Genomic DNA, 22,151 nt, shown 5'->3' with positions numbered 1-22,151 from the left:
GATAGGTTTTCTTTGTAGTTTATATTTAAAAACAGTTTTGGTGTAAATTCTAAAGGAAAACAATTGTCATACTTGCTCTTCATAACCTATGAAAATCTGTTTTCCAAGAACAAGTATTGCCAAAATCTTCTAAATACTGTGCTCAAAAGGTCTTCTGAAAGTTTACAATAACAATAAAGAAACCATGATTAAAGAAGTCTTTTAGAGGCATGATATTTTATTAGTAGTAGTTATTTTCAATTTTAGATTTTAGAAGGAGAAAGAAGATAGAGGACAAATAGATGTAAAGGGTTATGATTAAGTTATTGTATTTTGTAAGCTATAAGAATTAGGTGATTACTTTTAAAATCTAAAATTGGCAGCATGAACAGTAAAATCAGATAGGTAGATAATTTAGTGGTAGCAGTGGAGATGAAGGTCCTTGAGGATGTAGGTGTATTTTCTAGAATGTTAAGACAAGCTCAGCAAGAGCCTTTTTTTTTTTTTTTTTTACCAAATGGCAAGTAATTTGATTTTGTGTATAGTAGGAATGTTGATTTAAGAGTCAGAATAGATGATTAGGTAATCAATCTGAAAATTAAACAGTATAGCAAGATCAGATAACAGATAAACAGGATTAGAAGAAATTCTTACAATTTACCCTATGAAAAACACTTTTTAAAATATTTCTGTGCAGAGAAGATCACAATAGGCACCTTACCTGATCTAATGAATTGGTGCATTTTATATTAATGGGACTGAAAATATATTTTATGAACTGGTGTTTTGAGTGATGTGCTTTCAACAATGCAGTTGTAAATAACACGTTAATATAGACAATTTTAATTTTGTTATTACTTTCTCGCAAGAAATCAAAGAATGGGATTAACACAAAAACTTTTGTGCTTCATTACAAATGCATCATAGCTGTAGCAAAGCAAACAAATGAGCTGTCTTCTCATCTATACAAGCTACTCTAGAATCATAGAATCATTTAGGTTGGTAAAGACCTTCAGTATCACCAAGGTCCAACCATCAACCTAACCTACTGAATCCCATCACTAAACAATGTTCTACATTGCCATGTACATATATATCACTTAAATATCTGCAGGGATGGGGACTCTACCACTTCCCTAGACATCCTATTCTAATGCTTGACCACCCTCTCCATGAAGAAATTCTTCCTAACATCCAACCTAAACCTCCCCCATAGCTTGTATACACTGTAACACTGGTGGCATTTCATGACCTGATGCATGCTGACTTCTGCTATAATCACTGAAGAAATGCAAACATTAATTTAAAATTGCATTTTCTTGTCATTTTTCTGCATTACAATGCATTTATAGGTCTTGTCTAAAAGAAAACTCTTAAAGCTCAAATCTTGCAAAATAAACTTTCCAAAGTTACACTATAATACAGAAATGCAAATGAACATATTTCTTATTTTCCAAAGGATTTGTCCATATATATTTCAAGCAACTCACCGTTGAAAAACTTATCTTATGGGAATATTGGTATAAAAGCATTATAAAATAATGTAGTAAATAACGAGCAAAATTATACAGTTCTCCAGTGTACTAGTCATTAATGTGCATTCATGCTGTCATATGCATTTTCAGTGAATTGTATGGAATAATTTACAAAACAAAGCAACTGAGGTGCACCACATTAAAGTTGTGGATTGAGTACTTCCTATTTAATAATTATCTGTTGTCCTTTAACTGTGATTTCACTGTATGTGTCTTTCAGATGTGTGGAGGTGATTGCCAAAGAAGGACGGAACTTGAAGGAACTGTATTTAGTATCGTGTAAGATCACCGACTATGGTATGTAATATACCAGTATCTATGTTTTTGTGAAGATTAAACTCTATTGTAATTGTACAGGGACTCATGTAAACCTGTTGGAAATGCATAGGTACACATTTTCAAAACTTTACCCATGGGAAAATAGGAACTGTATGAAAAATGTTTGATATGCTTATAATATCATACGGAATCACACAGAATCATCCAGATTGGAAGAGACTTCCAAGATCATCTAGTCCAACCTCTGACCTAACACTAACAAGTCCTCCACTAAACCATATCACTAAGCTCTAAATCTAAGCGTCTTTTAAAGACCTCCAGGGATGGTGACCAAACTGCTTTCCTGGGCAGCCTATTCCAATGCCTAACAACCCTTTCTGTGTTATGAGATGTGAAAGTCACTACATGTGTATGCTGTAAAGTACTGCTTATCAGAATTGGCAGTTACTGGGCAGACTGAGTATTGTGCTCTTTCAATTGTCCTGAAACCAGAAAAGCATTTGAGAGAAAATCCAAAAGTCTTTGTGCATTTCTAGATGCTGTGAAACATTCATACACCCTAGCATCTGTATGAATGTGGATTTGTTGCCTATTGCAGGCCATATATGCTAAACGAATATGATGATCCCCTTTAAAACAAAACAAAACAAACAAACAAAAAAACACTAGAATTTGTATTTAATATAGGAAAAGTTATTAGCACTTAGGTGTGCTTGAAGGTGCTACTTTGTTTTGTTGGTGTTGTGTTTCTTTCAAATAACATACTGACCTCAGCAGAGGCCTTTTTTTCTGTAATGAGCACATATTCTCAAATATCTAACTCCCACTTAGATGCCAAAATTTTGGTAGGATTTACCAACTTTTGTATCTTTGAGATGTTCGTCATGAGTTTTCTGATTGTTTCTCGTTTACTCTTTTTTATTTTAACTTTTTAGCACATACCTTTTATAAAGAATTAATGTGTCAAGCTGACAAATTACCTTTCCAGTGGTTGCAAATTCATTCCTTTATTCCCCCTTCAGATTTTGCATTATACTGGTGTTAGAATGGGTGCATTCGAAGGTAGGCTGCTCTGCAGAATTCAGCACACTTGTAGAGGTTTTACCCTGCTGGGCAGCTGAACTCCACCACAACTGCTCTCTCGCTCCCCCTCCTCAAAGAAAATGGGGGAGAAAATACGAGAGAAGAGCTCAAGGGTTGAGATAAGGACATAGAGCTCCTGCGTGGGCTCCTCTCCACGGCCTGCAGCTCCGGCCCAGGGCCTGCTCCTGCGGGGGCTCTCCATGGGCCGCAGCCTCCTCCAGGCCACATCCACCTGCTCCACCGGGGGCTCCTCCACCCATGGGGGGGCTGCAGCGTGGAGATCTGCTCCATGTGGGACCCATGGGCTGCAGGGGGACAGCCTGCTCCACCAGGGGCCTCTCCCTGCACAGCCCGCAGGGGAACTGCTGCTGCCTGCCTGCAGCACCTCCTGCCCTCCTGCAGCACCGTGGGGTTCACAGTGCTGTTTCTCACACATTGTCTCACCCCACTCTACCAGATGCTGTTACCCAGCAGTTCTTCCCCTTCCATAACTCTGCTCTCCAAGAAGCCCACCCAGCATCACTCCCTGGCTCAGCTCTGGCCAGCAGCAGGTCCCTTTTGGAGCAGCTGGAGCTGGCTCTGCTCTGACATGGGGCAGCTGCTGGACTCTGCTCACAGAGGCAATCCCTGCAACCCCGTGCTGTGAAAGCCTGCCATGTCTGGCAGCCTGCCAGAATAGATCTTGTCAAACTTGAAAATGCCGGTTTTCTTGCCTTGCTATCACTTTGCCAAAGTGAGTTTGTGATTATGTGATTGGGAAAAATCTGCTGGAATTTCAGGGAGGGGAATTATCTGTAGAACACAAAGTGACAGAGAGTAGAGTTGCTTCTTTTCACTGCTATAGGGTCAGAGGTATGGGACCTCTGTTGGAAGTGATACTGTCCTTTGTGTATTATAGTTCTCCTAGCTCTGTTTGCTGTCCCTGCTGACTCGGACACCCATATATGGAGTAGTGTAATGGAAATAATGGAATCCACATCTTCATGGTCAAAGATTTCTCAGACTGATTTCACCTTTCATTGGCTGCAATTAATGAGAGGAAAACAGGATTTTTCCCAAAGAAGGGAAACACACCCTGACAAACTGATGCAAAGAAACTGAGGATAGGGAAAGTCTTATTGAAAAATGGAGAGAAGGGATATGAAATCTCCAGGACCAGATAGAAAGTGTAAGTTGCATTTCACAGAATGACATATGAGTCTCGGCAACCCTGGTCATGCAAACTGAGCTTCTGTTGACTTTTATGGACTCACCTGTCACTAATGTGTTGGATTCTGTAGTGACTCAACACTATTGCACTCAGTTACTAGGATTTTGAAAAAAAAAAAAAAAGTCAATAGTGTTAATATTAGGTTTTACTATTCATTTAAAAATCAGATTATTTTAATGAGGATCACCAAGAAATTCAGCCAAGTAGTTGTGATACTAACTGAGTTTTGATACTGTAATTAAGATTAATTATCATTATTATTTTCAGCAGGCCAGTCTCATAATTATGTTCCTCTGTTCATGATATCTGAGAACATGAAATGGACCCTGTATCAAGATAGCATTTATGATTTGTGCTTTGTGAGGAAGACAAAACTCTGCCTTAGATTAAATTGTGACAGCACGTGAAAATTTGGTTTACAGTTTGTTGCAGTGTAGAGCCACCTTCACCCATGTCCCTTCTTCCTTTTCCAGTTATTCCATGGTATTTGAGTGGAAGACTTTCTTGCAGTTGTTCGTGATGCTGTTAGTTACAGTGCTGTGGGTTCCGTTTGTTGTTGAACTTCATTTATCAAAGCAGTTGCCTCCCTTCTACAAAGGGAAAGGAGCAGCCATTCTCTTCCTCGGAAGCTTCCCAAGCCCTCATGTCCTCTCCAGCTTTGTGGCAAGCAGAGGAAATGAGCTCAGAAGCATATGCCTGACTACTTATGGGATCATTTATGTGGTATCTTTACAAAGACTTAAGTCTCTTACAAAGACTTGTAACTTCACAGTTCAGGCTCCACCAGGAAGTGTATATAGTGGCCAATTATCTTTGAGGCCATGACTGAGTGGAAGCATAGAGCCATGTGTAACTGTGCTTTTTTGTTTGAAGGGCCTGGATACTCCTGAGGTTCTTGCTTTGAAAATAATAATCTTGACACTAACTTTAAATTGTTACTATACATATTTTCACTGAATTTTTAAAGTGTACCTAGGGCTGGTAGCCAGATTCCTTGCAGCTTGATGGAATACAGGTGGGGGATTTCCAAAGCTCTCTGAAACTGTTTCAGTGGTGATTCTACAGTGGTTACCCAGGTATTTTGGTGTTGTGACATGATCACTTCGGAGTTCAACTGGAAAAAGAAAAAAAAGAAAAGAAAAAAATTATTGCTAATTTATGAGACATAAGACTCGTTTAAGATACTAGAAAATAAAATACTTACAGAAAAAGAAGTTACAACAAAAACTGTAAATTCTGAAATTTTGTCCTGCAATTAGTGGAATACATACGTATGTGTGAGGTGATTTTGCATACTCTAGGGAAAACTATGAAATGCAATTTTCACTGTCATATTAATTTCATTCTTTATTATTATAATTTCTACAATAAAGTAGTAAGCAAAATTAACAGACCTGTTTATATGCCGTTAGTATTTAAAAATATTTAAGAATATACAAATTTGTTTTGGAACCCAACAGGTTTAATTAAAAACTTCTGTGCCTTCATAATATAGGAAGCATTACTTTCTTAGACATGTTGCTGAAAAACATTTTGTTATGTTATTCAGAAAGACAGAAGAGTATTTAAAGAGGACTTTGAAGTATGAGTAGATGCTAAGAGTTACTAACCTCAGTAAAACCAAGTATTGCGCTGTTTTACACTACATTACAAAAGGTTTGTGTTTGTTTTGCTGAATTCTGAAAACTTTATAGGATTATATTTTTATTTATGATTGTCTAGCATCATTTTCTAAAAATCCAATTTTATTAATGATTTTTGTTAGAATGTAGCATGCTTGAATGTTGAATATCAGTTTAAAGGTTTCTTTACATCCAACGTATTGTTAAATGCTAAATAATCACTAGCATTTACATAGATTGACAGGGGGGTCTGAATTAGTATAATCTCCAAGATAAACACCTGTTTGCCCAAGAACACAGACAGAGTGAAGTCAAAGCTGACATTAGTTCCTCATATCATTTTGCCCTTTTGTTAAACAATCATGAATTAAGCATGGAGTGTCATTGTTATCTTTGAATTTCCTGCCTTTTGTTGATTTGTGTCACAACCATAACATTACTTAAACATAGGCGGTTTTGTATTTAAGCTTTTCCTAAGAACTACTAAGAAAGCTAGGATTTCTCAGCTGTGGGGAGACTATGTGTCAAATGAATTAGGCTGATGTGGAGATGTATAGCAGTGAGCTAGGGCAGCAGTCACACACGGGATTGTGTAACTGTCTTTTCAATTTTATGCCCTAATTCTGGGTTTTATTGATATCCTTAGTGTTGGGAATTTGTTTTAAGTAAATTATTATCTATAAAGTTGGGTGAGGGTGTGTAGTGCTATGCACTCTGAAACACAAAAGTAAGATTTTGTATTCAAAGATGAAAAGAAACTGGCCTGTGAAACAGGACTAGATATTTTAAGAACCTGTTCTTGCAAAAATATCTAAGCATAAGTTTACTAAGAAAAAAAGATTATTTTTTTTTACTAAAAAATAAAAAACTGCACTTACTGGTAAAGAAAATATAAAAGTCTCAAATGTTTTGCCTCAGTGTTACAAAAATAGTCACACTTTTTTGTTTATTTGTTTGTTTTTTGTCTGTATATGCAGAAAATCATTTCAAGCAAGGTTTAAAACATAGGTTTCCACTATGGGGAAAGAAAAACAAAGAAACAAACAAACAAAAAAGGTTTTCAAGTTTGAATTTGGATGGAAGTGTCTGTAAATCAGTAAATCAGCCTGTAGGGTGAGAAATCACTTAGGAAGTTTCTGAAAAAAAATAAATAAATATCCAAACTTTTATTAATAGAAGTGCAGTTAAAACAGTTTAGGGAATATATTTATCTCATAATGATTGCTGTCATGTAACCTGCAGAAGATGACAGTTTGTCTTTCTTGAACAATTTCCACTACATAGTAGTTCTGGATTTTGCCTAACTTAAAATTCTTTATTTCTAGTTATTAAGCACAGAGCTTTTCAAACGAAATGCTTGGCACAAGGACCTGACTAACAGTAGTATCTTACAGATAACTTTAAGACTCTGAATATTCAAAAAGAGTTCATTATACTTCTAGACTTTTTGTTTTCTAAAATGGTGACTATTCCTTTCTCATACTGCTGATTTTTAATTTTTTTTTCTATGAGAGCATTTGCTAAAGCAAAAAAAAAAAAAAAAAAGACAGTTTCAGAAAACTATAATTGAATTATATCATTTTTATTAAAAAAAAATATTAATGGGACATAGCTGTTAAAAATAGATGTCTGGAGGAATAAGTGTTTATGCTGAGTCAAGTCCAATTGCCACAAGATAAAATATTTTTGGAAGTTGTACTTTTTTTAATAACTGGATTCTTTTCTGAGATGTGAGATACACCTCAAATCATGTTAAAATAGTTTTTGAAGATGCTGTTAAACTGGTTTTTAATAGTATAGGTCATGTATGCTATCTATGTAAAATATATATATATATATTTCAATTATCAGATGATCAGGTCTTCTTATGAATAGTACAGATAAATCCCATGCGAATGTCTTGAGTTTTCTTTCAGTATTCAGTATTCAGTCTTTTAAATCACAAAGAATAAGCATACTCTGAGTAATAAAGATTGTTTCATTTCTGCTTCTCACTTAGATTAGCAATTCTCACTATCGGTTGATCTTGCTAAAACTATACTTTTCCTAATTTTGAATTTTTGTCTTTATGAATTTCATTCTGTTTTTAAAATAACTTCTATTTTGTACAGTGTTACTCAAAAAGAAAATACATTATTTGTGGTGTAAACCCAACACATATGGATAAACAAAATGGAACATAGTAAATGCCCTTTTGTGTTAAAGAGTTCCTCCTCACACTTGTTTGCAATCTCTTTCTTAATCATTTAAATAATATAGCTTTCATTCTGCCTTTCAAAATTATTCTGAATTACTGCCATATTTAGTTCCAGGTTTCCCTTGATTATTTTTTTTTCTCAGAACTGATTTCTCCCTTGTTATATTTCCCTATCCTATGCAATTTCTACTGTCTTATAGTCCTTTAATAGCTCAAGGCATGCAAACAGTAATCACACTGAGGACTATGTTCATGCCTGTAGATAAGTGTGCAGATAATCTTTTCAGGATTAGGGCCTCTATTTTCATCTTTAGTATTTATTTATATTATCTATATATGTATGTTTCTGTCTCTGTAATATTATGTCTATTGACTATTTTATTACCAAATTATATACATAATATTATTTTTATATATGAAAAATATAGAAAGAGATAATATAGAGATAAATATATAGATTATGTATAAATTATAGATAATTTCTAATTATAATTTATAATTATGTCTAATTATAAATAATGTATAGATTTATTTAGTTACATGTTCACAAACCTGAACTCATTGAAGTAAATTGGCAGGATTTTTAATGCTAAATGCCAAATTTTGAGGTTCTTTTTTTATGAGTTCCTTTTCTGTGTCTGGGCAGCGACTTTACTTGTAGTAATCTGTAGGAATTAAAGAGTAAGTGGATTTGTACCCTGTTGAAAGCATTAATATTACTTCCTTCCTTTGACATAATCTCTAACAAGTAGTAAAGTGTTTTTGTTTGGTTTTATATTCTTTCAGAATTCTGCAGCAGGTACTTCTTTCTTTTATCAAAACTGTTGTAATTGTAAGGATCAGTGAAAGCTTATTCTAGCAGTAGGAATTGACAGTGTTATGGAATTTAACAAATCAACAATCTGCAATATAACTTACTATCTCTTCATCTATTTAGGGCATTACAGTTCATGTTGAGTACAGAGTGAAGATCTGGAGTCTTTTCTTGTGTTTCAGAACTTCTATGCATTTCTTTCTAACTAGGAGAAAAAAATTCAGAGTATACAGCTTTTGTAAGGACATTTTTCAACTTGTATGTCTTCATTTTTTACGTTTTCTGTATTGTTGTAAATTGAAGTGTAGGTATGACTGGTTGTTCATATATACAATCTTGCTGTTTTTTTGTTGTTTTTTGTTTGTTTGTTTGTTTGTTTGTTTTTCTGTACATAAAGGTTCTTGTTAACATTGAAACTGAGAGGAGAGTTATAGGAAAGAAAGATAGAAGTATACTCATGTATTTGAGGATTAGTCTTAGTATCAGAATTCTGATTAGTATCAGAAGACATCTTTAGTTCTGTAAAGAGTGAAGTGAATAGATGACATTAGTCCATTAGTCACTTGTCTGGAATTTTCAAGAGTAGTAGTTATTAAAAAGAAGCCAAATAAGATTTTTTTCAAAAGTAATTACTGAAGAAAAAAAAAAAAAAAAAGAAAAAAAAGAAAAGAAAAAAAAAAAAGAACACTTGAATTAAGTTTTAGCACTGTATGTGATTCATAACTATGAGAAAACATCTTTTGCATAGGTTTTAAGAATGTCATGAAAATTCCGTGCAGTTTTCTTTAGAAGCTGATTTGGGATACTACTGTGCATCTTCATGACCCTTACAGTGAGATGAATTACAGCAACAGCATATTTCTCAAATAACAGATAGTTGCAAATCCTTTGTCCTTCGGTAGATAATAAAGGTTTTTCTCTTCAAACAATGAGATGAGAGAAACTTCCCAACTACTTCTTGTCATTCTAGATGTTGGATTGTACCCCTTAACCTGTAACCCTTAAAAAGAATGTAGCATACATAATAGCCAGTTGGAGGAAGCTGAATGTAGATACACTTTCGAGTGATCAGGATGCACAGAGCAGAAGCCTATGATTTATACACAGTTTGTTCCGAGGTGGTTGTTCTAAATGTGGAAAGTGGAGTTGTGTTATTCTTTGTATTTTGTTTGTCTTGTAGGGAGATACACAGGTATACTGCTGTTTTCATTTAATTTTTTCTGTGGGAAACTTTAACAGTATTTTGGCGTGTTATTTTGATTCCTTGGTGACAAACTTGACAGTTGTTTATCCACCATAATAGAAACATTAATTTTGAGCTATTTTATCTTTAGAGGTGCTTCAGTTAATCTTTGAAAAAATTTCTGTGAACCATCACACAATTTTTTTTTTCTGATACAACAAGAATTAAAATGGCCAAAACCTCAGTATATGTTTCAAGAAATACATTTTTAGGCTCTTGTTTTATTCATTTACTGTATTTACTGTGTTAGAAAACTATATTATAATATTGAACTTTCATTTGACCCAGGATCTGTTCTCTTGTGAGAGAGAACTTTTTATACTGCCAAATTTGTGTTTCCTGTTTTATATGACCTTTGCAAAATAACATAAAGCTTTATTTCTTGTATTGAATGGATCCTCTAGGTGCATCTTTCGTGAGCTACCACACAGTTATTATATCTAAGAATTTATTTGCAACTCAAAACTGATTTAAAGTGCTAACAAATTAGTTACATTTAAGCCATGTAATTATAGTTATTATCACTGGGGGTCCTTACAATTTTATTTACTTATTTATTTTAATATTTATATTTTAATATTTATAATATGTTAACCTCTCAAACTACTAAAGATATGTATTGTCATTTTGTGTTTTTTTCTAATCTTTCATTTCGAACGGCGTCTGTTAATTTCACACTGCGATTCCCAACAGAATATTTGATTTGCAGACAGTGGTAGAAAGACTTGAGAAAAACAACTGTTAAACTTGTATTTAATAGGAGTCTATTTTCTTTCTTGGTTAGAATATAATTTAATATAAAAGTTTAAAACATATAATATTTTCTGGTAAACACTAATAATTATTTTCATTATCTCTTGCTGTGATCTAGTTTTATATATAATTCATTGAACTTTTGAATTCATGTAAAATTTGCCCGTAGACCATTTAATTTATAGAATAGCAATACCGATGTAATTCAATAATAATAATAATAATAATTGTTAGCTGCTTTAAAAATGTTTCTGTAAAACCCAATTCCCTCAGTGGGAATATGTAATAGTACCTTTCATAATTCTAAATTTAGAAACAGCATTTGTATCCTTTGTAAGTGAGAGAAAACAGAACTCAATGAAAGGAAAAATATTTAACTGAGTCTTTTTGCATTTAATCACATACAATACAGAAGTCTGGTTGATATATGTAATCATGCAAGTAGTAAGTTGCACCATATTTTTAAGTTTCTATGCTGGATTGCAGTTTCACTTTATTTCTTCTAAATTGTAGGAGCCCCTTAATGAACTGTCAAATATATTTTAACAAATTATATTTCAAAATTACCGTGTTACTTCAGTGTTGCCTAAATAAGTGATTATTTTCATCAAGCAGCATCTATAAGGGAGATTTAATTTCAAAATGCTTAATTATGCTTAACATTTGTTTACAATTCATAGCAAGTAATATTGTTGTTTCAACAAAATTAATAAAAACTGTGTTTTTAAAAATATAATTTTGTGATGTTAGGATTGCCTTTCCATATTCTGTTTTTTAACTTCTCTTGGCTAGTTGTTGAATACCAGTAATACTCGGATTACTGAAGGAAATGCTCATTTTGACCATACCCTAAACATCTTAAAAATTTTTATCAAATACGTTATGGGAATGCTAATATTACAATTATTATAAATGCTCAAATTAAGACAGAAGTTTCCATTCATTAATCCTTTCAATAGTTCTGGAATTTCATCAATAGATTGAATACCCAGAAATGTATTTAATTTTTATTTAAATGCCTGAAAGAAAATTACTGGTACTATTGATGGTACTTCACTAAAATAGAAACAAAACCAAATCTCTAATATCACAGCAATATGATAAATATTGGCTCACAACCTTGTTTTTTAAATAAAGAAAATGTTGAATGAAAACAATTCAATGGTTATATGTTTTTAAGAATGAAAAGGAGAATGTGGAAACAATTTCTAAATCTGTTGCATCTCTGCCTTGTGGCTTAATATGAGGTCTTATTCTATCTGCACATGAAAAGATCTGTTATGTCTAAGTATTGCATCTTTGTCCCAATATTTAAATATCAATGTGTAGGGATTGTATCATTTTTTATTCATATTTGTTTCAAACATGTAATTATGAGTCAACAGCAAAAACAGTAAAAAATTTATTAACATGGATTTTAATCAACTTGCCTAAGAACAGAGGATGAATCCAAAATATATTTTATGTTAGGTAATGAAGTGGAACGAGTGGTACTTCACATCTGCATTCTTTTAATTATGGTGACTTGGGGTTAGTTTTTCTATGAAAAAGTATTTGATTTTTATCCACATAATAATGTATATAAAAAAGTTTATGTTGTCTTTGTTAGCTGCCTCTTTCCACACCACAATACAAAAGAATATGGAAAGTCTTCTGTTACTAATGTAGGGACATCAGCATGACTCACTTCATGAATAGCCTGAAAAGTGAGTAATCTTTGTGCTTTCAAAAATTAATAGATGATCATAAAAATTTTAGTTTGGTCTATTTCTAAGATTAGAAGAGTTTTATATTAAAAAAGAAATGGTCTCGAAGTAGTTTATAATTTATATATTTTAATTCCTGATAAGTCAAGTGGGATTATTTTAGTGTTTGAAATGTCAAGTATCTTTCCAAAACACTGAGACAAGAAGACTGCTTTATACGCAGTTCTCTGACTAGGTGCCATTGCTCCTATTTTTTAGCTGTATGTATTGAACTGTATTACTTCTAATTATAAAATGCTTAATAAAGCATTTATAAAAATGCTTAACAAAGTCTGTCCGTAAGTATATAGTTAGAGGGTTGCTAATACAAAGGTAAAGACATAAAAATAGGTGAAGGAAATTCTTGAGCTATGTAAGAAAACAAATTTAATACAATATTTTTATTTTTTTTTTTTTAATGAGCAATTTGGATTTTCCTATTCATTTTTATATATATTTTGTAACTGATAAATGACATAACTGTAATGTCAACTTGTTTAGACACCAAATGTTTGAACATCAGCTGTTAGACATAATGATTCAGTATTTCAAACTTCTAAAAGTTTTCAGAAATCTGTATATATTTTTCTATTTTTCTTCTAGATCAGTTTTTTTTTCTTTTTTTTTTTCATTTTGGTTTGATTTGGTTTGTTTTTCAACTTTTTTAAATAGAGTTCATATGGTCCATAACAAACTAAACTACCTTTTAGGAACTTACAAACTTTGTAGTTCTGGTAGTAGTTCTGAAATGCAGAAGAAATTTTCTATTCTGCCAAAATGTGAAAGCTCTGAAAGTGTTCCTGAAGTTTTGCGTAAATAATTCTAATATGAAGATACGTTAGTAGTATGTCTCTGCTTCAAGCATGGAAGCATGTATGTTTCTTGATGAAAAGTGTAGGTCTGCATCAGCAATAATAATCTTGTGTCAAATTTATGTTTAAAAATACTGTAACTCATTTTTATTTAACCAGTTCAAGTGGTATTAAGTATCAATTTGTCAACAATGCTAGAAGATCACATTCCCTTACCTGTGTTTTCATAAGTAACTAATTAGTTTTGTGTATCTTGCTTTTCAAGCACCTAATTTAATACAACTTAAATGGGATTTTCCTAATTTAAGTATCTGGCAGATACCTTAGGTTGGCCACAGACACACACAAAAAGGCATCTTAAAATCACTGCTTGCTATTTAAAACAACACTCTTCACAAATTTAACAAGCAGCGAGGAGACAAAAATGTCAGGAATGAAATCAGAAGTTGTTCATCAGCTTATTTAAGGGTTATAAGAATTTGTCAAACATCCAGATCTTCCTGCATTAGAGATTTAACATGAACATTAGTCAAACTCATTTTTATAACACAATCAAACAGAAATAGAAATGTTGCTTGGAAGAGACCTCCATGAGTCAGCCTTGCACCCCAGGTGCAGCTGTACAGGTCTGCTGTAGCTCTGTCTGGCCATTTCTTGAAAACCTCCAGGCTGGTCACATAGGGGAACCCAGAACTGCTGACTACAGAAAGTTATTTGGAGATAACCTTTTTTTTTTTTTCCTAAAAGGAAAAACTAACCACAGTAGCACATTTTGGGTTGCACTCCCATTTCTTTGATTTGTACATTTTACTTAAATCCCTTTCATCAATGATAGCTGGTGCGGGTTTTTTGACCTTGGTGTCACTTGCACATGTGAGGAGTACAAGCCTCTGTAATGGAATGACTCTACAGAAGACTTTGTTCTTTCTTTCTGGGCCCACATGGAGCTGTTTTGATTAGGGCAGGATGGTTATTTTGTATGTACCAGGGAAGAAGAAAAACAGGTCAGAAAGACAGATCAGCTCTTTATTTTTCCTAGACATGGTTCAACAATTTTTATGTAAACAGAACTTGTTTTCTCTATCGTACTGTGTTCTTGTCAGATAATTAAAAGAGAATTAAGAAACCATTCTGATCAAATATTATTACTGAGAAGGAAAAAAAAAAAAAAAAGGAAGAAAAATCTTGTTTGTCCTTTAATCAATAAATATACAAGTACACCTTGAAACTAAGCTTGCAAGCTAAAGGAACAGCCTTCAAACTAGAGGAAACCTAACTCACAGTGGTCTCTATTCCCCCTGCAATCCATATTCTCCTTGAGCTTATGATTTATGGCCAGTTAGGTTTTGCAAGAGAGGCTAAAAGATGCCCTGACTTTGTAGCCACACAAAATCCTTTTTGTGATCTTACATGAAGGGGGTTGCTAACAGCTGTGTGTGCACTTGCATGCATTTAATCATGAATAGATCAACATGCAAAGAAAAAAAATATCTTGAATGAACACTCTTTATATTTGTTCCTTATATAATCACAGATGAAAATAATGGCTTTAGCACACATCTTACAAGGATGTCTTTAAGGGAAAAGGAAGAGGACTGAATAGTACTTTCAAATAATTTTTGACTTTTTTGACTTATTTATAATGTGGTTGAACATTTTGTAAATAAAGTACATTATCAGTGAATTTCTTCACATGCATTCTTCATGTGTTTTTAAGCAAAATTACAAGGCTAACTATGTCGTATTTCTGGTAAAATAAAGTACAATTTGATTACTCTCTGCTAATGCATAATACCATTTAATTTGATTGTAGGAAGAGGAAGGTCTCTAATGGAAGGGAAATGGACTGTATAAATTAGGTGCACCCTCTTATATTTACCTCTATTCATGCAATTGTAAATATTGCTACTGGTGCCAATGTAACAATATTTGAATTGTAAACAATTTTGAGAAATAGAAATGTGCAAGTACAAAACATGATTCAAATTTATAGAGTGCCTGAATCTCATTGAATTATCTAACTGCACTTTGGTATTTAAAAATTAAAACTAGAATGGAATAAAATAAAATAAAATAAAATAAAATAAAATAAAATAAAATAAAATAAAATAAAATAAAATAAAATAAAATAAAATAAAATAAAATAAAATAAAATAAAATAAAATAAAAAATAAAATAGTAATTCTGAAAGCTGTGGAACTAATGGTACAATCCATCACAAAAGTAAACAGTTCCCCAGTTCATGGAGATTCAAGTAATTATGTTGTTCTTCTGGTAAAATGCATTGTTTCAGATGGCATGCAAAATCCTGTATTTTTTTTTACGTTATATTTACACATAGCTCTGAACATGTATGAAATTTCCTATCCACACATCTGTGCTCTGTTCCTTTTATAAGATGCTCATGATTTTCTACTATATTTGCAACTTTGTGTATTGTCACTCACCTGATTACCAAAAATTCCAGTAGTAGAGATTTTGAAGCCCCTCACAGTTTGCAGATAAAAAGTCCATAATCTCAAATCGGGATTTAACAAAGATGCATTTGTGTAGTTCCTATGGGAAGTGGCTTAGAAGTGCACACAGAAAGTTAAGCTTATTACTGTACTTGATAATGGAGCCACTGACAGGTCTTTTGTTGAATGAGAGTTGGTGCACATCAGATTTGTGAAAAATGGAAAGCCTTGTTGTTTTTTTTTGCTGACACAGACTTTAAATCTTGAACATCTGATGATATCACGTAGGGAATAAAAGCAGCTTTAGATGAATTGGAATAAAAGTAAAAGAATTCAAAATAAAACCATTCAGTCATGGCAAATGACACGTGCAGCCAAGATTTAGAGAAAAAATCCTTGTGTTTTTGCTGTCAGCTGGAACCTTGAGCTATTCTGGCACAACAACAAAAAATAAGATCGCGTTTCTTTTTCAAAATTTTAGCTGATGTGTAAAATATTTTCAAATTCTACTACATTGTATACAATGAGAGTATGGCAGCTTTCAACTCCTTTGATGAGCTTGATGCATGCTTGATCTGTTCTGGAGATATCAACCTTCATTGTTACATTCCACGTTTTGGAGTGGAAATAAGTGTTAGCTGTGACCATTTCAAATTCTCGCTGTGCATTGCTGGGTTTCAGTCAGAGTGTATACAGAAAGTATACAGAATGTGATTGTGGGTGCCCTCCTACATAGACCTGTTCTCTTCTCACTTCCCTGACATTTTCATGGGCGCAACATAGGTAGTTCTGATCTTCTCCAAAGTTAAAAGCCAAACCACATTTTCTCTGGAGGGCCAGGCAAGACAGCAAGCTTTCTCATAAGCTGCCAATAGCTGCTGATGTCCCTTGGTAGTAACAGAGAAGAAGAGCAGTCCAAGGAGTTGGTAACTCCAGCAGTTCAATATGGAGTTAGCTAGCACCTTCAGCCAGGATGTGGTCTGTGACTTGGAGAACTCTGAGATGAGATTTTCAAGAAAAGTAATTCGGGAATAAGGAGTAGCCAGACTGGAAAGCAGTCGTACATTCAAGTGTAGATAATTTGATCTCAGGAGTAGAAAGAATTGCAAGAATGGAGAAGAAGGAGTAAGCAGAATATCTGTTATGAGGTGTGAGAAACACCCATGCTCCTTTACTTGGTTGAAAGAATACACAAACAAGTACGTGCCCTTATCCTTTTCATTCGCTGCACTGAATGCTAAACTCCTGCCCTGTTCAGCTGCTCTGTTGCTGCTGGAAAGGGAGCCTGTAAGGGTGCTTTCAGTAAGCCCTCACAAATTTACACATTTAAATGTCTTATATCCAGTAAGATTAAAGCCTAAAAACTAGAAAACTTTATAAATTTGGAACAATAATGCTTATATGTATTATATATTCAGAAGTTTCTCTTAAGATCATATGCTTTATGAGACAGGCGTTTCTAAAATTTTCTAAAGAAAGAAAACTTTTCTAAAGAAGAAAAGTTGCAGAGAATTAGATCTATGTTCTAACATGGAATATCTTGATGTCTGATGCATTTTTCATTCGTTTGTTTTTTAAAGCTCTGTGTAATAGCAGAATATTTCCTTATTAATAGAGAGAGAGAAAGAGATGTTGGTATTTTTAAAAAATTAGAATATTGTAGACCATGTGGTACAAATACTGACAGGAGGAAAATTGCCACACAGTGGTAGGGTATTGGAGTTACAAATTCATAGAATCAGGCACTTTTTTGAGTTACTAGGTTACACTCTTATTTACATTTACATTCATAAATTATTCAGCTACTTCTCCACATTGGGCTTGTTCAGTAGCTTTCTGAGACTATCTTTATAAAGATAAACTGAAAGTTACAACAGATATCCATCTCTATTTTCTGTTTATAGTGGCATTGCAAACATCAGCTTTACCACGTGTTTTTATGCACTAAGTATATAGAGCAAACATATCTACTGCCTCTCCATGCTTTTTGTGTTGTTTTGTTTTCAAATTATAGTTTCTCTAATTTTCCACTGTTACCTGCAGAAAGTTTTCTAAGCTTGTATAGATTTAAATCACTTGTTCATCAGCTATGCCTTATGCCCTTGGGTTCAACTTAGTTCATGAAGCAGATGAATCACGAGTTCAAAAATGGCTTCTTTGTGATGAGATAATTTTTTTTTAAGTTGTTCTTTCTGGGTGCATGCTTATATCTAATTTCTGTTTCTAGTACTTAGTACATACATTTACCTTTTCCAAGTGCCTCTTTTCCATCTTATGTCATAGTGTGGAGGCATGCAAAGCAAATACTCCAATATTTTAGCTGTTATACCAGGGTGAGAATACATCCATGGTTGGGTTTTGTTTCTGTCTACAAAAAAGCAATAGGAAAAAAAAGATGTATAATTCTATTTTAAATATTTACATGTGTATTTCTGAATTAGAATATCAGTAATATGATTAAAATCAGATACAGAATTTGTGGCTTTGGCAAAAACTCTTGGACGTACAATATTTAAACAGATTTGAGAAATATTGTCATCTAGCATTTAAAAACTAGAGCTTCTTCTGAGTATCAGGGTTGATATTTCTAAATCTGTCAGTTTAAAAGTAGAATTAGCTAACAGGCATTTTAAAACACTTCTGTCTATCCAAGTAGCATCTGAGCTCCAGCAGAGCAATATTGATTGACAAAATATTTGTTGCTCTGTCTAGAATCTTTGGCACCAGTTCCTTGTTCTTATTGAAAAAAGGATAGGCTAAAATTACGTAAAACTAAGTTAGGTGGGAAAAATAACTACATTTGTGGTAGGGATATATAATATACTTATGTGTTATGTAATTATGAAACGTATGTGTTATGTAATTATGAAAGTAGGGATTGATCTTATAAACTGTAAGTACTCAGAGTGACATTGTAAAAGGAAAATGAAGATCAAAAATAAAAAATGAATGCAAAAGGGATGTGAACGAGAAAGCTCAGAAATTGATCTGTTACTTTAATAGTTTAAATAGGGAGCCAAAAGCTTCCTAGTTCGATTTATGAACAAAGAAAAATTTAGTATAGTAAGATGTAGAATATTAGGAAAATCTTTATTGAAAGAAATCTGGGAAATAATTAGCTGGCTGTCAAGGTCCAGGAGGTATCTCTTCCGTCCTGTAGGCACACATAAGCTTCAAGCTTCTGGCAGCAAATAAATGGGAAAAATTATGCACAAAATGCATGTCTGCTTTAGACTACAAATTACACACTGACCATTTCAGAAGGAAAAATGGACATAGCTTAATGTAAGAAGCTTTGCAAATGCATTAGTCAGAGAGAAGTTACCAGGATAGGATTGGAAAATACAAACAGCAGAGAGAGGGATTTATTTTCTCTGTTTTGTGGAAATTGGCTTTCTGAAGTTTCACTTTTGGATATCATAGATGACTAGAATTATTTGGGACTTATCAAATCCCTCTCATCCAGCGAAGTAAGTAAGCATTAGAACCTATGATATTAAGAAGCAGACAATTTTCATTGTGAAAGACCATGATATTTTGTATCTGAAAAAAATATTATTTCTGTTGTTCCAGATGTCAGCTACGCTATATAGGCACAAAAAACAATCATCCGTCCTGCATAAATGCTTCTCTATTGTCTTGAAAACTGATGGCTGTTATTTCTTGCAAAGATATGCATTAATTATCAGGTCAAGACTCCTCCTTTCTGTAACTCTTCAGCTTCCTGCAGAATTGTAACAAAATTAATGATAAAGTAAGCTATTGTGGTTTTCACACTTGAAAGATAAGGCTGCATTAAGTGATGGGATTGGAAGAACCCTGACAATTTTTTCTTTTGTGGCTCTTTATATCTTGTTTCAGTGGTAGCACGCTTCTGAAGTCCCTATGCCTCAACATAAAAATCCATTGCTTCCCTGGCATGATTTCATGGTTCTGTGCCAGTTAGGACATTTTGTTCTGCAGCTTCCCTTCATGCAGTGTGTATTTGTTAGTCAGGTGGTTCATTCTTGCCCACTAGTGCTACATGCTTAGCATCCACTCATCCTGTCTTCATGTGGGTAATGCCATTTGTGGATTTCTCTTTTAGTCTCTCCAGTAGGAAGGACAAATTGTGCATGTTTTGAGATCCATAATAACTGTCTACTTACGGTATTAGTGAAAAAAATAAGGTACAATTTGCTCTCTCTGCTGAATATAATTATTGGCTTGGCTTGGTATATCAGAATAGGTCAGAGACAGAATGGAATTGAGCATTGTATGGAAATAAAGTCAGTAACTGAGAGAAGTTTTGCAGAAGGAAGAGGGGTTTAGAGGAAGGCAGAGTGGGGAGGGAAGAGGAAATATAAAATATATGACAGGATTAAAAAAAAAAGATTAATTCTTAAAGATGCAGTCTACTCCTCTGCTTTTTAACTGTCTCCCCAGTCCTGTTACCTGGAGGGAAAGACAGATTCCAAAATTGACTGCTGTCAGTTTTCCATGTATTCTACTTTCTCTTAGGAAAAAAAAAAAAAAAAAAAAAGAAATGTGATGTTTAGGGGTATTTATGTCATGTGTAGCTTGCATAACAGAAAGTATATGAAGTGTATGTCCTCTGTTATTACTAGTACTTTCCAAGTCAAGGAGCTTCAAATGCTTTAGGTTGTCTGCGTGTGGGACAAGACTGCAAGACTGACTATGCATACTTTGAGTTGCAGGATAATTGTCTAGTCAAGGAATTAGTGAAGCAGAAAGTATAATTACTAAATTCATACCCTGAATTATTGTGCTATAACTTTTGTAGACAGGAAAACCAGAACTCTAGTGCTATCTCAACCAATACTGTATCATGAACAATCTGCAAGGTAACACTCTGACCTACTTCACATGTAGCAGTATGGTTTAATACCATATCTTAACTCACGTACAATGAGTGAGGTCTGCAATAAGTTGAAATCATAGTATTTTTAAAGCAATATTTCCGTTCTGTATTCATGAATAATAAAAAGCCTCACTAACAAGCGAATAAGCAAATGTTAGGAAGCTGCATGAAAACTGGAAGAGAAGAAATAAAACAGTTATCAAGTATGAAAACTATATGTTGAAAATTATATATTTTGTTACTGATAGTCTTTATTTTTCCGCCAAACAGCCATCACAGCACTTACTAGGGTAAAGCCAAAGCCCCTTTCAGGCTTTACCTAAGCAAAGCTTGCAAATGGAATTGTAACATAACTGGTCAGCAGTGTTTCGATTTCATCACTTTTATATCTCATAGTCTCCAGGGGATACACATGTATTGAATTGAAAAATAGGATGATGATTTTATCAAATAAGCAGTGTAATAATTGTGATGGGATACTTCCACAAATGGAACAGTTTTCCAGACATGCAGTGATTCTTGAGCAGATTTCTGCCTTACGATTTAGACAAGTATAAAGTGTTCATTGAATTAACAAGGGAAAAGACCAATTTCTAGTATTGTAGGAAACATTTTTCTTACAAATGAATGTTCTATACTGAAGTATCAATTTATCTGGTACTGAAGAAAACAAGCTGTTTTCATGATATTCAGCAGTTAAAAAATTAAGGCTAGATGTCTCCACGCCCCATGTTCACAAAACAGCATTGACAGTCCTACTTCTATTCACTGCAGACACAGTTCTGGAGAACATCCCTGTTCAGTAAAATGTTGAAATATGGGCTGCTGTGAATAGAAATAGCTATGGAAGGATAACTGTTATCTGATAATAGTGCATGTATTTGCTACAGACAGGAGTCTTACTAACTGGTCAGGTGTGAATGACACTAATTTAATGATCTTGTTTGATTTTTATGGCATTTTAGTAAGTGTGTGTGAAGAAGTTGTGTACTCACCTCCAAATACTCTGTCTTCCTGAGACGTTTTTTTTGGTTTGTTTGTTTGTTTGTTTGTTTTTACTGTATGAATGTTGCTGTTAGAAAATACAATCCAAGCAGAGGGTGGGTAATAGAGACATTTACTTTTCATGTCATTTTTGTGTACTAGAGCCATTACTGACTTGCATGTTTTCAAATAATGATACAATCTGAGGTACAAGGAACCTAGAAGAGTTCCTAGAATAAGCGAAGTTCAAAACATAAAAGTCTGTGCATAGATGCCTTGAACTCAATAGTGGACACATCAGATTAATACCATGATTATTTTTTTTCAGTGATTTTTTTTTAATATATGGCAGGTTATAAATATAAAATATTTTTGAGGTGGAGGAGTTGTTTTCAGCAAGTGACACAGTTTTCAATGCAGAACATATTGAATATTCTCCATAAATATATATATCAATTATATACAGAAATGTTAACATGATAATAATAACTGGAATACAGCCATGCAAAATTGTCGGGATAGCACCATCCTTTACAGAAAATGTCTAGCAGCATTTGTAGAATAAAAACATGTAGGGA

At 33.5% G+C, this 22,151-nt stretch overlaps 1 protein-coding gene across 1 annotated transcript in view; it reads left to right on the top strand.

The window, feature by feature from the left end:
• FBXL17 (F-box and leucine rich repeat protein 17) overlaps positions 1 to 22,151 on the top strand; it is a gene marked incomplete at its 3' end in the record, with an annotated part of 315,190 nt that overhangs the window by 213,767 nt on the left and 79,272 nt on the right. The window contains exon 7 of the mRNA XM_084304715.1: positions 1,735 to 1,811. Coding sequence (XP_084160841.1) covers positions 1,735 to 1,811 — 77 coding nt within the window. The remainder of the gene's footprint in view (positions 1 to 1,734; positions 1,812 to 22,151) is intronic.

This window comes from Netta rufina (assembly GCF_964035555.1).
Source record: "Netta rufina genome assembly, chromosome: Z".
Classification (NCBI taxonomy): Eukaryota; Metazoa; Chordata; class Aves; order Anseriformes; family Anatidae; genus Netta; species Netta rufina.
Note: the sequence above shows the minus strand (reverse complement) of the source record. Positions and strands in the feature narration are given on the sequence as shown.